The sequence below is a fragment of the Erythrolamprus reginae genome, chromosome 2, assembly GCF_031021105.1.
Source record: "Erythrolamprus reginae isolate rEryReg1 chromosome 2, rEryReg1.hap1, whole genome shotgun sequence".
NCBI lineage: Eukaryota > Metazoa > Chordata > Lepidosauria > Squamata > Dipsadidae > Erythrolamprus > Erythrolamprus reginae.
The window spans coordinates 279,930,243-279,945,156 of record NC_091951.1 but is presented as its reverse complement, the minus strand read 5'-3'; the positions used below and the strand labels follow the sequence as shown (position 1 = coordinate 279,945,156).

At 39.1% G+C, this 14,914-nt stretch overlaps 1 protein-coding gene across 2 annotated transcripts in view; it reads right to left on the bottom strand.

Annotated features, from left to right (window-relative positions):
- Positions 1-14,914, bottom strand: part of NTRK2 (neurotrophic receptor tyrosine kinase 2) — a 105,047-nt gene that overhangs the window by 52,782 nt on the left and 37,351 nt on the right. For both annotated transcript variants that reach the window (XM_070742765.1, XM_070742766.1), the window contains exons 2-5: positions 11,333-11,407; positions 10,887-10,958; positions 4,898-4,966; positions 873-1,030 (exon numbers count right to left, since the gene is read on the bottom strand). In XM_070742765.1, the coding sequence (XP_070598866.1) occupies positions 873-1,030; positions 4,898-4,966; positions 10,887-10,958; positions 11,333-11,407 (374 nt within the window). The remainder of the gene's footprint in view (positions 1-872; positions 1,031-4,897; positions 4,967-10,886; positions 10,959-11,332; positions 11,408-14,914) is intronic.

Here is a 14,914-nt window from a genome sequence, read left to right as displayed (position 1 = left end):
GAAAAAAGAAAGAAAGAAAGTGCAAGTCCATTGACAAACTATTAATGCAAAAATGAAAACAGGAAATGCAAAGCACCATAAATGAGCCCGCAAAAGGCCTCATGCAATTCAAGATTTTTCCATTTTTATAGCATAAACTACAGAAAGCACAAGGGATAAATGTATCTGACTCTTAGATGCTACTTTTTCCTTCAACTAATAGAAATAAATTTTATGCATTTTGTCAATTTTTCCCTCCGGCCATAATCTCCAAAATTGCCACTAACTCATTGTTTGGGATGGTCAGCAGTCCTCCAACATATATTTTTATAAAAATGCAACACAGAGAAGAATCAATGAAAATTGTTTCTCTTTCCACCAACATGAACTTTCCATGAATTGAATCACAGCACAATCAATTAAATACGAGATTATTTGCTCAGATAAATACAAGGAAGTGAAAATTTTGTGATATTTGAAATATTTAAATATTTATAATTTTTTTTAAACAAAACTTTCTGAAGTGGGAACAGATCCTGAGTTCATTCAACCTATAATTATCTGTTTGAGTTTTAACCAACAGTTTTATTTACAGAATAATAGGACACAAACAGTTTTCAATGTTCATATAATAGAAACAACACTTCATTAGATAAACTAAAAATAGGAGTACATTTGGGGAGGGGGAAATATGTGTATTACCAAAATGAATTTAAATTATAAAGTGCCCGATGAAAACTAAACTTATTTTTAAAATAAGAAAATCCATTATACTTTCTATGAGGTTCTTCCAAAATTAATGTTGTTTAAAGGTAGAGTTAGAGCTTAATTTCTTGTACTCCATTTTAATAGCTTAATATAAATATTAATTATTTTCATAAAATTTGCATTACCACAGTTTGGGACTGGCTTCTCCAGCAGAGATATCCTCTGGTTGTAATCATTTATGCAGTAAAAATCCTGAGGTTCTGCTTTTGGAAACTTAGTCTCTTGGAATACTTTGATCCACATAATATCACAGGAACACTTGAAAGGGTTGCCATCTAAAATCCTACAACAACAAAATGGATTTATATCAGGATTTTTAAGGGAAAAAATCCCCCCAATAACAGTTGACAAATCAAAGACACTTTAAAATGAGACTAGACAGGTCTTACACTGGCATTAGCAACTTTCAGTCTTGAAAGACTATGGTATAGACAGGTTTAAACAATGACAAAAACAGCAGATAAAAGCATATTGAATCACACTTATCTCTAATCTGGTCTCTAATTATGATGAGAGGAAAGCACTTTTCATTCCGGTCCAAATAATGTATTTATTTTTCCACTGATTCTTATGTGGATATTTAAATACAATACCGGTATTGCATGGTGACTCCTGATATTTAAACTACTAATCAGCTAAGTCTATTTATCAATAAAATAGTACTGCTGTAGATCTGACAACATTTGTTGGACCAGATATATTCCCTTTCCCATCTTTGTGAAAGGGAATGTCTCTTCTAAGATGAGTTCCCAAAACCTCTTTGTTTGCATTTTGCCCAAAACAATTCTAATCCATTTATTAAGTTTAGTCTACAATCTGATCCCCTATAAACGTTAGGCTATAATTTTTAACATTCTTAGCCACTGCTGCTAGTTTAGACACATTTGGGGAGAAGTAGGTTTTAAAAGTTGCAGCTCAAAAACCTGGGCTTGACTAGGAAGAAAAGAATGCCATTTTCTTCAATTCAGTAGAAAAAAATTATTCTGAAACATGAACAAGAATCATATTTAATTCTCAATATGCAGTGCCGCATAATACAGTTTTAGATGTTTTCTATTATTGTGGATAAACTGAGCTCCCCCTTATGGTCAAACGTCACAGAAACACAGTATATTTCAAGCGAAAGATGCAAATACTAAAAAAGAAGTTATATATGAAACCCTTGGAACAAATGCAAAAATGGCTTAAGTAACATTTAAGACTACAGCAACAAATACTGGGCTCCAAGGTTTAAAAGAATATATAAACTCACACTGAGGAATTAAAATGGAATCTTTATGACCACTTAAAATTAACACATCCAGGAAAGCCGATTTAATTGGGTACTTAAAGTATTTCTTGTACTTAATGTATAAAGAAGCTATAATAAAAAAAGAAACTGCAAAAAATCCAGATGTCTGGCTCAGGCAAGGAACATTATCTCAGCTTTGCTCATAAAAGCATAACCTATATTTCATGAGCTAATTCATTGATGTACCACTTGTTGCCCCTAAGACATTTTATTAAGATGAAACAATCCAGCACTAATTATAACAATCTACAGGCAGAACATTTAATTTGGTCTTCCAGATCCTTCTGTCAACGTAATCTCATAGAATATTCACAGCAGTTCAGATGTTTTCAAAGCTGTCTGAGTAGATCAGCTCAAATAAATATTCAGATCAAAGACAGGGTTTTGTAGGTTTGACAAATTTATGCTAATATATTGAAAATGTTAAGCAGTCTACTTCCACCTGTTTTGGAGAAACAATGGTTGCTTTCAGTGGTGCGTAGGAGAAAAGAAAGCATGTAGACCTCAGTATAAATATACAACTATACCAAACAATCTCTATTCTCAGCTCAATTACACTTTAATTGGAAAAGAGTGGGAACTACATCATAACGCAAACCTGTACTTGAAACTACACAAAAAACTTCCATCTCTGGAGATTTCTCCCTCTCCAATAAAGGGATGAATGTGCTAATATGTTTTTGTGAATATATACTGTATATGTGTATATATGTCCAGGAAATAAATGGAATTAATATCTTACAATCATCTGTCTATAAAATAAAATAGCCCATTTACAAAACGTAATTGCCACACTATTGGCCTATATGAATCTGCTTCAATTTCCAACTGTTTAGGAAAAAATATCTCCCTATCTGATAAATATGACACTTGTGAAATTAACTGTACCAATACAGTGAACAACAACATTTCTGTTGTGCAAGGAAAAAGAGGGGAATTTGAACAGGGCTGGTATTGTGAATGATGATAGAAAGGAAGAGTTTTAACTACTAAACCTTCAGCCAGATTCTGATCCTTCTGGGACAAAGAGCAAATTTGAAATTTTAAGTATATGACACAGGAACCATGGAAGTTCTGATCAGAAACAGAAAACAACCTAGCAAGATGACTCCCCATGAATTTCTATAGTTTTCAGGTTGATTTATATCACCCTACGTTTTGTTATTTTTAACTAGATAGATGGATGCTAGGTTATAGGAGAAATGATAGTCAGCTAAGAATGGCCAGGTGAGAAAGTAGGTGTTGCAATATGGCACAATCCTAAGATTTCCTTGTATCCTAAGATTTTTATTAATATTGTTTCTTCATTGCTTATTTGACCCTCTTGACAATCATTAAGTGTTATACCACATGATTCTTGACAAATGTATCTTTTTCTTTTATGTACACTGAGAGCATACGCACCAAGACAAATTCCTTGTGTGTCCAACAAAACCTGGCCAATAAAGAATTCTACAAGTGCAGATAGACAGCAGGCAGTGGGTGCTACATTGTGGCATGAGCATAGCTCAGTAGGAAGGTAAGTAACTACAGAGTGCAGTGAGTGCACAGGTGGTGCCATAGTGCAGCACAAATGCAGGTGGGGAGTGAATGTTGCAGAGTGGTGTGAGGAGGTGTGTGCTTTGGCTCAGTACAAGTTCAACCAGGCAAATAGAGGTCAAGTGCTACAGTGCAAATGTAGCCCGGTGGGTCTGAGCTATGGAGTGCAGGCGAGGGAGTGCACTGTGGAGTATGAGATCCCAGGTATCCCTTATTCAGCAATAAGGCTCGTCAGGAGAATAAGCAGAGAGATTAGGAGTGATTTATGGGAATGTTTTGCAACCTCCTTGCCAGCTTTCCCACGGACTTTCACAGCCATGGTGATCATGTGACTGCTGCAAACTTTGTAACTGCGAGCTGGTTGCCAACCAGCCAAATCATGTGTTTGTCATGGGACTGCAATGGTAAAATTTCAAGGACTAATTATAAGTACCACTAATTCAGCACCACTGAACCTTTGAGCAGTCATTGAATTAGTGGTTGGAACCCTAGAATTACCTAATATCTTCAATCTATAATTAAGGATTGTTCTTGGCTTACCTGGACTGAAAGTAATTTTTTGTATTATCCAAACATGGACTAATGATTAGTTCAGAATTAAGGAGCCATTGGTTTGCATGGTAACTGAAGCAAACTCCAGGACTGGCTGAAAAGTGAAACCATTCTTGCAACAATGGCTCTGCTGCTCCAATATAGTTAGCTTGTTAGCATATAGAACGTAACCTACTTGAGTGTTGACATACAGTAACTAACAATGATAGTTTGTATAAATGTAAAGACTGTACCTTTAAGGAAATATTACTGGTTGGCCATAAGAGGGCGCCAACACTGCTTCCTTTGGGAGGAGTTACTTTGTTAGAGATATATTTTGCCGTGAGTTGTATTCTTGCTGTGTGTGTGGTTTGTAAACTATTCGAGTATTATCTTGTTGATTCTGTATACAGTATTTGTAAATAATAATATTGTTGTATATACATTGATACTAAGTCTGAGTCATTGTCTGGCTAACCCACATTTCCTACACCCCATCAACTCTGCTTAATGTGTGTTGAAGATTTCATACCGAGACATACTAACATAGCCTAAACACAAAATTATTTTAATGCTTGGAAGAGTAGCCACAAGAGGCCCTCAACTATATGTTCCCTAGAGTATGTCCCATATGTTAAATACACACATACACCCAACACACAGTACTTGAAACATAAACTTTAAATATTTTCTTGCTGGAATCTAAATACTACAATACTGTGTCTGGTAATAATGCTAATAACATTCATTAAAACAATAAACCAATTTTTCAGAAAAGCAATTACTTACAGATCTGTCAAATTCAGATGGCGGATAGTCTTCCTGGACAAACTTGAAAGCTTATTTCTGGAGAAGTTACTGTAAAGAAACAGCACCATAATTAAAATGAGGAAACAAGAGAGTTTTGAGAGACACATCCCAGGAAGTTAAACTCTGTCAAACAACTCCCACTGATGATCTCCAAAACTGATACAGATTGTATCCTAGCTTGACATCAAGACTGGGCACAGATAAACACTGATTGCAAGATGTATCTTAAAACAGTTCAGTTCAAGTGAAGGGGAAAAAAAAACATTGGATTAAGTTTTACTCCAAAGATGTTCTCAGATGTTGACTAAACGCTCAATTTATTCATAAGCAAAATAGATGTTTACCATATCGTCTTTGATCCTACATCAAAGATTTTACTTTTCCAAACCCTGACTCTATCCCAAACAACTCCCTCGCAGCCTTTTTAGAAATACTTTTTTTTAAACTTTGTGTTCACAGCAAACATCATGGAAAAATAGTCACATGAAATCATTAAGCTTTTCAGTTCAATTAAGTATTTACTGTATTATATTGCAATACACTTTAGCATCTTCCATTACAATGAAAACCAAATGCCTTCTTGCTCTTGACTTTACACACATGACTTTACACACACTGTGGGAGGCACTCCTTTCCTAAAAAAATATTTAAATTGGACAAAATGTAAAGATTTCCAGACCAGCAGCACCTTACTTTTTATTTTCCATAGGAAATATATTCTCACTGAATAAGATATAAGCTCCCTGCCACAATAACAATCAGAAATGTTGCCAAGTGGTACTTGTCTGATTTTTTAAAATCCAGATCCACCTACCCTAAGTACACAACAGTAGTTTCTGTATTCTATTTTTTCAATTTTTATTTATTTTGTCAAGCATGTATAAGGTAGTAGGTATTGGTATAAACCTAAACATTAGCAAGGTAGGTACAGGTAAATTAGGCAATAGGATAGTAAGACAGGGACGGTAGGCACAATGGTGTGCTTTTGCATGCCCCCTACAGACCTCTTAGGAATGGGGTGAGGTTGATTATAGATAGTCTAAGGTTAAAGTTTTTAGGGTTTGGAGAAGAAACCACAGACTCAGGTAGTGCATTCCAGGCATTGATTACTCTGTTGCTGAAGTCGTATTTTCTGCAGTCAAGTTAGGAGGGTTTACATTAAGTTTGAATTGACTGTGTGCTCGTGTATTGTTACGGTTGAAACTGAAGAAATCATTGACAGGTAGAACATTGCAGTAAATGATTTTGTCAACTACATTTAGATCAAATCGGAGGCGGCAAAGTTCTAGGCTATCTATCTATTCTGTTTTATACTGGGACCAATTATGTGAAGATGTCAAATATCCAATAAAATATGTACATATTTTTAAAAATGTAGTAATAGTGTACAGCTTTACTTCTATGTCCCTAGTAGAAAATTTCCTGAACTCATCATATAATGCCACATGAATGGCGTAAGAGAATCCTTTTTTTTAAGATAGGTGTTTCATAAGGGTTTGTGTATATGTACATCTTACTTCCTTAAACAGCTTATTTTCTTTAATTCTTTTAATTCTTCTGGAAAACAATTGGAAGTGATGCATTTGTTTACCAAATTTCAGCAAAGTAATCATTGTGGACAGAATAAAAAGACATTTGGGAGGAATACACAGACCCAATGAGATTCCTATTCCTAGTCTAAACTATATTGAAAATTAACCAATGTTTCTGGGATTCCATGTTACAAGTACATTGTTAGCTGAAAACAAAAATAAAACGTTCTCTTTATTTTACATCTTAAGAAGAAAGTAAAATGCTTTAAGTGTTTTTTAGCCTTTACCACCCTAGTGGCAACCAGATGTTTTTGACTACAATTTGCATTCAGCCAAAATGCACAATTGTCGGTGAATGTTTGTAGTGAGATAATCAATTTGTAGTGAAGTCTTTATGGCAAAGCTATAATGACATGTTTTGCCAAGATACATGCCTCGTGTGAATTGATTGTTCAACTTGCCCTATGGACAATAAGATTAATCTAAAGCAGTGCTTCTCAATTATTTTCCATTAACACCCCCCCCCCCCCCCCAAGGACAAAGTAAAGATTTTGCGCGCCACCAATTCTCCTATCTGGGTCCCAATAGAATTTTAGTGTTTTGACATGGGGCCAGGTCAGATTAATCAAGCCAATGTTTTGGGGTCACCAGTCTGGCTCATAAGCACCACCTCTGCCAGGCACTCACAATGACTGGTGTGGAAGAAGGCTTTGGGGTGCTGTTTGAAGCTTTCGCCCAGCTGCAGAGGATGCTCCTCCATGTCCAGCAGCAGGTTCACCATACCATTCATTGCTACCATGGCACCCACTGAGAACAACAAGAACAGCAAGAACCTACACAGCTGCCCCACCCCACATGGCCGCCTTCTCTTCTGGACTTGGAGGCGCGTGCAACTGGAAAAACACTCCCCGTCCAGAGAAATCAATTGAGAGGGACCATTCATGTTCTCCAGGGTCACATGCGCCTCCCGGCATTGCTCCACACATACACACGGGGGGGTGTTCCCTGCTATTTGAGAAGCAATGAACTAAAGATAAACCTACAGCTGAAATGGCTAACTCAAGTGTTCTCCTCTATCTACAACCTGTTTCTTATCAGAAAACTTTTTCCTTCTTGTCATTATCTTTTTTCTTCCAAAACAGAAATTTTATTATCCCCCTGTAGGACAGGGTTGTCAAATCCAAGGCCCACAGGCCAGATTTAGCCCACAGGTACTTAGATCCACCCTGGAAACAGCGAAGAACTGGCCCACAGTGCCTCTGCCAGCAAAAATGGAGTTTTCATTGACAGAGGGTTGTAAGAGGCTGTCAGAGTCAAAAATGCAGCTCACCCTGGCCATGACCCCTAGCCCACCAAGGTCAAACACACCCCTGATGTGTCACTCAATGAAATCGAGCTGACACCCCTGCTCTAGGACATATATTTGTCTTATCTTAATATTGTAACACCAAAACAGACCAAGAAAATGTCAATAAAATATCTTGGTGACACTTTCCTCTTATGATACATTAGAGAAACAAATTTCAGCTGTGGCGAGGGGGGCGTTTACCCAGGTTCGCCTGGTGCGCCAGTTGCGGCCCTATTTGGACCGGGAGTCATTGCTCACAGTCACTCATGCCCTCATCACCTCGAGGCTCGACTACTGTAAAGCTCTCTACATGGGGCTACCTTTGAAAAGTGTTCGGAAACTTCAGATCGTGCAGAATGCAGCTGCGAGAGCAATTATGGGCTTCTCTAAGTATGCCCATATTACTCCAACACTCCGCAGTCTGCATTGGTTGCCGATCAGTTTCCGGTCACAATTCAAAGTGTTGGTTATGACCTATAAAGCCCTTCATGGCACCGGACCAGAATATCTTCAGGACCGCCTCCTGCCGCACGAATCCCAGCGACCGGTTAGGTCCCACAGAGTCGGCCTTCTCCGGGTCCCGTCGACTAAACAATGCTGTCTGGCGGGATCCTGGGGAAGAGCCTTCTCTGTGGGGGCCCCGACCCTCTGGAACCAGCTCCCCCCTGAGATTAGGATTGCCCCCACCCTCCCTGCCTTTCGTAAACTCCTTAAGACACACCTCTGCCGTCAGGCAAGGGGGAACTAAAACATCTCCCCCTTGCCCATGTTGTTTTGCCATTTGACTGATTGACTGTGGGCCTGTTTTTTATATATATTAGGACTGTTTTATGAATTTATTAATTTTAAATTGTAATTAGATTGGTGGGCATTGGATTTGTTATTATGTACTGTTTTTTTATTATTATTGTGAGCCGCCCCGAGTTTGCGGAGAGGGGCGGCATATAAATCCAATAAATCTAATCTAATCTAATACCATGGGCCAGCCTATGCTTAAGTATCACAAGTAATAGAAAATATTCTTCATTATGTCTGCACAATAGAAGAATATACAGCAAGATGCAGTGATCTTTTTTGAAAATATAGAAAAGGCTTTCAGATTTTTCCATTAGATATTGTTCTGATACTATTTATTTATTTAGGAAGTATCTATGGAATATTTAACTTTCTTTGTTTACAATATTTCTGATTTTTATAAACATACATCAGCTAAAGACAGCCATTTTGACTACATAAATTTCACCTGGGTAAAGGGAAAAGGGGCAAATATGTTTATAAAAATATTTTATTTCAAGTTCTTTAGAATTTGATATTACTGACGTTGGTGGATATGTATATATTAGCATTGATATTTTTGAATTATTTATATTGTACCATATCTGTTTTAAAGGGATATTAAATGGAATTAAAGAGATCTGATATGACTTGATTAAAGCCCAAATATTTTTTTAAAAAAAAACTGGAATTGCATATAATTTATGTCTTATGTTTATTTTCTAAAAAAAAAGAAAGTTTCTAAATCACAAACATGCCAAATTCTTGTTAAAAGAAGACACAGTAATGTATATTAGTAATGTACATTATCGCTATAAGAATGTAAATTAACTCATATCCCAAGAAAGTAATGTTTATTTTAAAATAATAATAATAATACTTTCCCCAATGATACAAATACATACACACACACCAGGGATGAAATCCAGCAGGTTCTGACAGGTTCTGGAGAACCGGTAGCGGAAATTTTTAGTAGTTTGGAGAAACGACAAATTCCACCTCTGGCTGGCCCCGGAGTGGGGTGGGAATGGAAATTTTGCAATACCCTTTCTCCAGGAGTGGAGAGGGAATGAGGATTTTGCAGTATCATTCCCCTGCCACGCCCACCAAGCCATGCCTACCTAACCAGTAAAAAAAAAATTGGATTTCACCACTGACACATACATATACATATACCCTCCAATAGCCATTGGAATAGCTTGTACACTGTCACAACAATCTTGGATAGCTGATAGTCAAAACAAATTTCTTCCATCCTTTGCTTCCTCTCTACTCATCCAATATCCTCCTCTTTTCTAATGGATGAGATATTCTATAGAAGTGAATTTGTAAGTGAATCAGCACATAGTTCCTTAGTAGCTATTTGTCCCTAAAGATAGAACTTTTAAAGTAACTTATGTAAGATCTTTAGCCTTTGCTATTATCTGACAGTGGAAATTACTTACATTAAAGAGCAAGATCAGTAAATCACATCTTTATTTAAAACAACATTCCAATATGTATCCAAAAATAGATGGATATTTTCCAGTCATCATTCCTTCTAATACTATACTTGGACAGTTCACTGCCATCTGTTTGGCAGCAAACTGTCTAACCATTTTGCTGAAAATGTCATTTGAACAACAGAAAAGGAAAATGAGTATGTATTGATTGGCTGCCATGTGCAGCTCTAGCAATTTATAATACTCTCAAATGGGAGGAGGAATTTGGGTCAGGAGACAGATGCATAATTAGCAAGAAGAGAGTTGTTGGATTAGTTCAAAGGGCCTTCTAGTCAATTTAATCTTTTTATAGTGGTCAATCAGAGGTCCATATGAAGACATGAGCTTCTGGAATTCCCATGCATCATTCAATTTGCAATCCCTAACAATGAAAAGTGGATTATACCCAATACCACTGCAATGGGCACAATGCCTTTGTAACTGAGTGTGCATATCTATGTAAGAAAAATATATGGGAGGAGAGGTGCCTGGGTATTCTGTATTATATGGTTTCTGGGAGAATGCATACTGATTGGCAATCACTGATAATCAAGAAGTTTAAAAAATCTTTTGCATCTAATATAGTGAAAACATCATTTTTATCTTTTTCCAAATTCTTTTTGTTCTTGTATAGAGTGATAGGTGGTCCATGGGTGTCAGGAAAAGTTGGACATAATTTAGTGACTGAACAATAACAGCGCTACATTCTACAAAGTGGGAACAAGTCGCAAGCCTGAATCCAGCAATATAGTATGGAAGACAATATATTAAGTTCCCACTGGTAATTAAATTATCCTGTTTGTTCTGAAGTCATAAAGTGGGTTTTCACTTACATGTACTGTAGGTTAATATTTTTCAGGAAAGCTTGGCGTGAGACAAACTTTAATCCTGAGTCCACCACAGTTCTGTAAAAATACACAAACACAAGTTACAATTGCTGAGTGATGTATCATCCATTCATTCATTTATTTATGGAGAGTATAGTATGTAGCTCAAGAAATTTCAGAATAAATTGTGGTACAAAAATTGTTATTTTATTTCCCAATTCAGCAATCTGTGATGCATGTGATAAAATTTTCTATTTGCTATAATTACTTATTTTACTCAGCTTCACCAATTACATCCATAAATATACAGAATTGAATTGCTCTTTTAAATAAAATAAATGAAGACAATGGCCCATGTAAAACTTCAGTACATTGCAGTATAAAGCTTACACAAAGTGAGCAAAATACGTCATTTATAATTCTAAATATACATAATTAAAATATATACTTACAAATTTCTTAATCCAGTGTACAGTCCAACATCTATTTCATTTATGCTTTCTAAACCCCTCTGGTTTGCAATATAACTATTTAAAGGGACAAAAAAAAAGATGAAGAGAGAAATGTTACTATGGTAGTATATTATTTTCTTATTTATATAATACCGGTAGCAGTTGTCTGACTTGGAAATGGGAAAAAGGAGAAATAAATTGTTCCTCCATTACAATATGATACAGAAAGGCAGATCTGCAGAAACATATTAAGTACTATAATATGTTAAGAGGCCCTTTGCAAAATGGAAGCAGGTTAATTTGGGTATATTCTGGAAGTAATGTAGCAATTTGTAATAGATTGTTTGTAAATCAAGGATTCAGTATAGGGTTGCCACTGTGGAGATGTTTATGTAAAGTAAATGGTTATTGGTGGGTAGGTACTGTATGTATAAAAGAGAAGAGGGGGGGGAGAAAGAGGGGAGGGAGAGATAAGAATATGGAAAGAGAAATGACTTTATTCAAGATGGAGGTAAGGGGAATTCAGTCAAAAAGTTTAAGAACCACTATACAGGTAGTCCTCAATTTATGATCAGAACTGAGCCCCAAATTTCTGTTGTTAAGTGGGTTTTGCCATGTTTTATAGCCTTTCCTACCACAGTTGTTAAGTGAAACCTTGCAGTTGTTAAGTTAAGGTTGACAAGTGAAACTACCTTCCCCATTGACTTTGTTTGTCAGAAGGTCGCAAAAGGGGATCACATGACCCCAGGACTCTGCAATGGTCATAAAAATGAACCAATCGGCAAGCAACTGATTGAATACTAATCATGTGACCATGGAGATGCTGCAAGTTATAAATGTGAAATCTTTTTTCCCTAGTGCCATTGTTAACTCTGAACAAATTATTGTAAGTTGAGGACCACCTGTATTGTAATCTTAGTAGTCCAGTTCTGGCATTTTATACCATAGTAGCTTTTATCTACTACACTTCTGATACCCTCCTTTTCTGTTAAACAGGAAAAATAACTAGTCAATAATAATATAGTTCTAAAATTCTGCATACTAAATGGTAGAAATAATGAAGAAGAAACTGGTTTGCTCCCCATTTTAATATAATGTTTTTAATTTGCATATGACAAACGAAATCAAGGATAAACAATGCAGTTATCATTGCTAGTTTTTCTGATCTACCTCCATAAAAAGAATGGAATTTTTTTTTAAAGAATACATAAAAAAGAGAAAATAGGCGTTGATTGCTTACCTGAACGCCTCTTCTCGTACGGTGAGCGGGTACAGCAGTCACATGGGTTGCTCATGTCCAATCCGGTGGAACTGAGCCTAGTGTTAAAAAAGCTTGCCGGATCCGCCCCTTCCCCAGAATTCGCGAATCCATAGACTAGGCTCAGCTGTGAAGCTCTGTAGTGTTCAACTCTTATTATTAGAGGAAGAAAGGTTATAGGAAGGTAAAGAAGACACATACAAGGGCGGGAAGTGACTGCTGTACCCGCTCACCGTACGAGAAGAGGCGTTCAGGTAAGCAATCAACGCCTATTCTCCGTACTGAAGGAGCGGGTCCAGCAGTCACATGGGACATACCCAATAGATGGTCCCTAGGGTGGGATAGATTGCTATCATGTGAGATAACGGATTGGAGTACCCTTCTGCCGAAGGCAGCGTCCGCTGAAGCGTAAGAATCAATCTTGTAGTGCCTGATGAAAGAATTTGGCGAGGCCCAAGTGGCTGCTTTGCAGACCTCCTCCAACGGGGCTTGAGTCGCCCAAGCGGCCGAGGTGGCTGCGCTCCTGGTGGAATGCGCTGTGATGTTCCTTGGAACTGAGAGGGAGGCCGACTCATAGGCCTTAGATATAGTCCCTCTGATCCAACGGCCTATTACTGTTGAAGACACTTTGGCACCCATGACTCTGGGGTGATAGGCTATGAAAAGTGCTTCTGACCTCCGAAAGGGTCCTGTGCGTTGGATATAGATTCTCAGCGCTCTAATGAGATCCAGGGTGTGCCATCTAATTGCCAAGGGATGGTCTCGTTGGAGGCAGAAGGAAGGTAGGACAATATCCTGAGTTCTGTGGAACATGGAACTGACCTTGGGTAAGAAGGTAGGGTCCAGTCGCAAGACTACCTTGTCCTGATGAAATTGACAAAGGTCCTGCCTGATTGAGAGGGCAGCCAGCTCCGAAATGCGTCGGGCAGAGGTAATAGCCACCAGGAATGCTACCTTAAAGGATAGGTACCTGAGGGACGCCGATTTTAGGGGTTCGTATGGTGCCTGCGTGAGGGAATGGAGAACCCGTGGCAAATCCCAGGATGGATACCTGTGAACCTTGGAAGGTCTGAGGTTGGCTATGCCCTTGAGAAATTCCTGAACTTCTGGGAAGGATCGGAGAGGCTGTCTGCGGGGGCCCCCTAGGACAGATGAAATGGCTGCCAGATGACGCCGGAGGGTGCTGGTGGAAAGTCCTTTATGGAAACCTTGCATAAGGAAGGAAATGATTCTGTGTATGGGAATGCACAGGGGAGAGAGGCCTTCCTGTAGACACCACTGGTGAAACTTGGACCACGTGTGGTCGTAGATTCGATTGGTCGAACCCCTTCTGGCCTTTAAAATGACCTCCACTGTATCGGGGTCGTGACCACGCAGTTCTAAGTCTCTCCTGATAACAGCCAGGCGGTGAGGTGGAACCACTCCGGATCTGGATGGAATGAGGCCCCCTGCCGCAGCATATCCCCCGAAACGGGGAGTCGCCAAGGGTCCTGGATGGATAACTGTTGGAGATCCGCGAACCAGGGCCGGCGGGGCCAATGAGGGGCGATTAAGATTACTCGGGCCCTCTCGGTGAGGACCTTGTGAATCACGTCCGGGAGAATTGGAATTGGAGGGAATGCGTAAAGTAGGCCTGGAGGCCATGGGCTCCGGAGGGCATTGATTGCTTCCGCTCCCGGGGATGGAAATCTGGAAAAGAAGCGAGGGAGCTGGGCGTTCGCATTGGTCGCGAAGAGATCCAGAATTGGTAGGCCGAATCTGAGGCTGATTTGATGGAACAGGTCTTGATGGAGGTTCCACTCTCCTGGGTCTATCGTTGCTCGAGATAGCCAATCCGCCTGGACGTTGAGGCTCCCCGAGATGTGGTCGGCTAGGAGCGACCGAAGATGTTTTTCCGCCCAAAGGCCTAACTTGAGGGCCTCCCTCATGAGGGCCCTGGATCTCGTGCCCCCCTGTCTGCAGATATGGCTTTTTGTGGCAATGTTGTCGGTGAGAATGAGAACGTGCCGGTTGGGAATGCGAGGAGAGAAATGCTTCAGAGCCAGGGAAACGGCTCTTAACTCCAGCCAATTGATTGGCTTGGAAGCTTCCTCCGGGGACCACGTGCCCTGGGCTATCATCCCCTGGGCGTGGGCGCCCCATCCCGATAGACTGGCATCTGTGGTGATGACAAATTGATCCGGGCACCTGAACGGGGATCCTTTGTCCATGGCCGGAGACTTCCACCACTTGAAGGATCTGCGAACAATTGGTGGGATGACAATGCGACGATTTGAGTTGCTGTGCCCCGATCTCTGAAAGGGTAATAGGAGCCACTGAAGTTC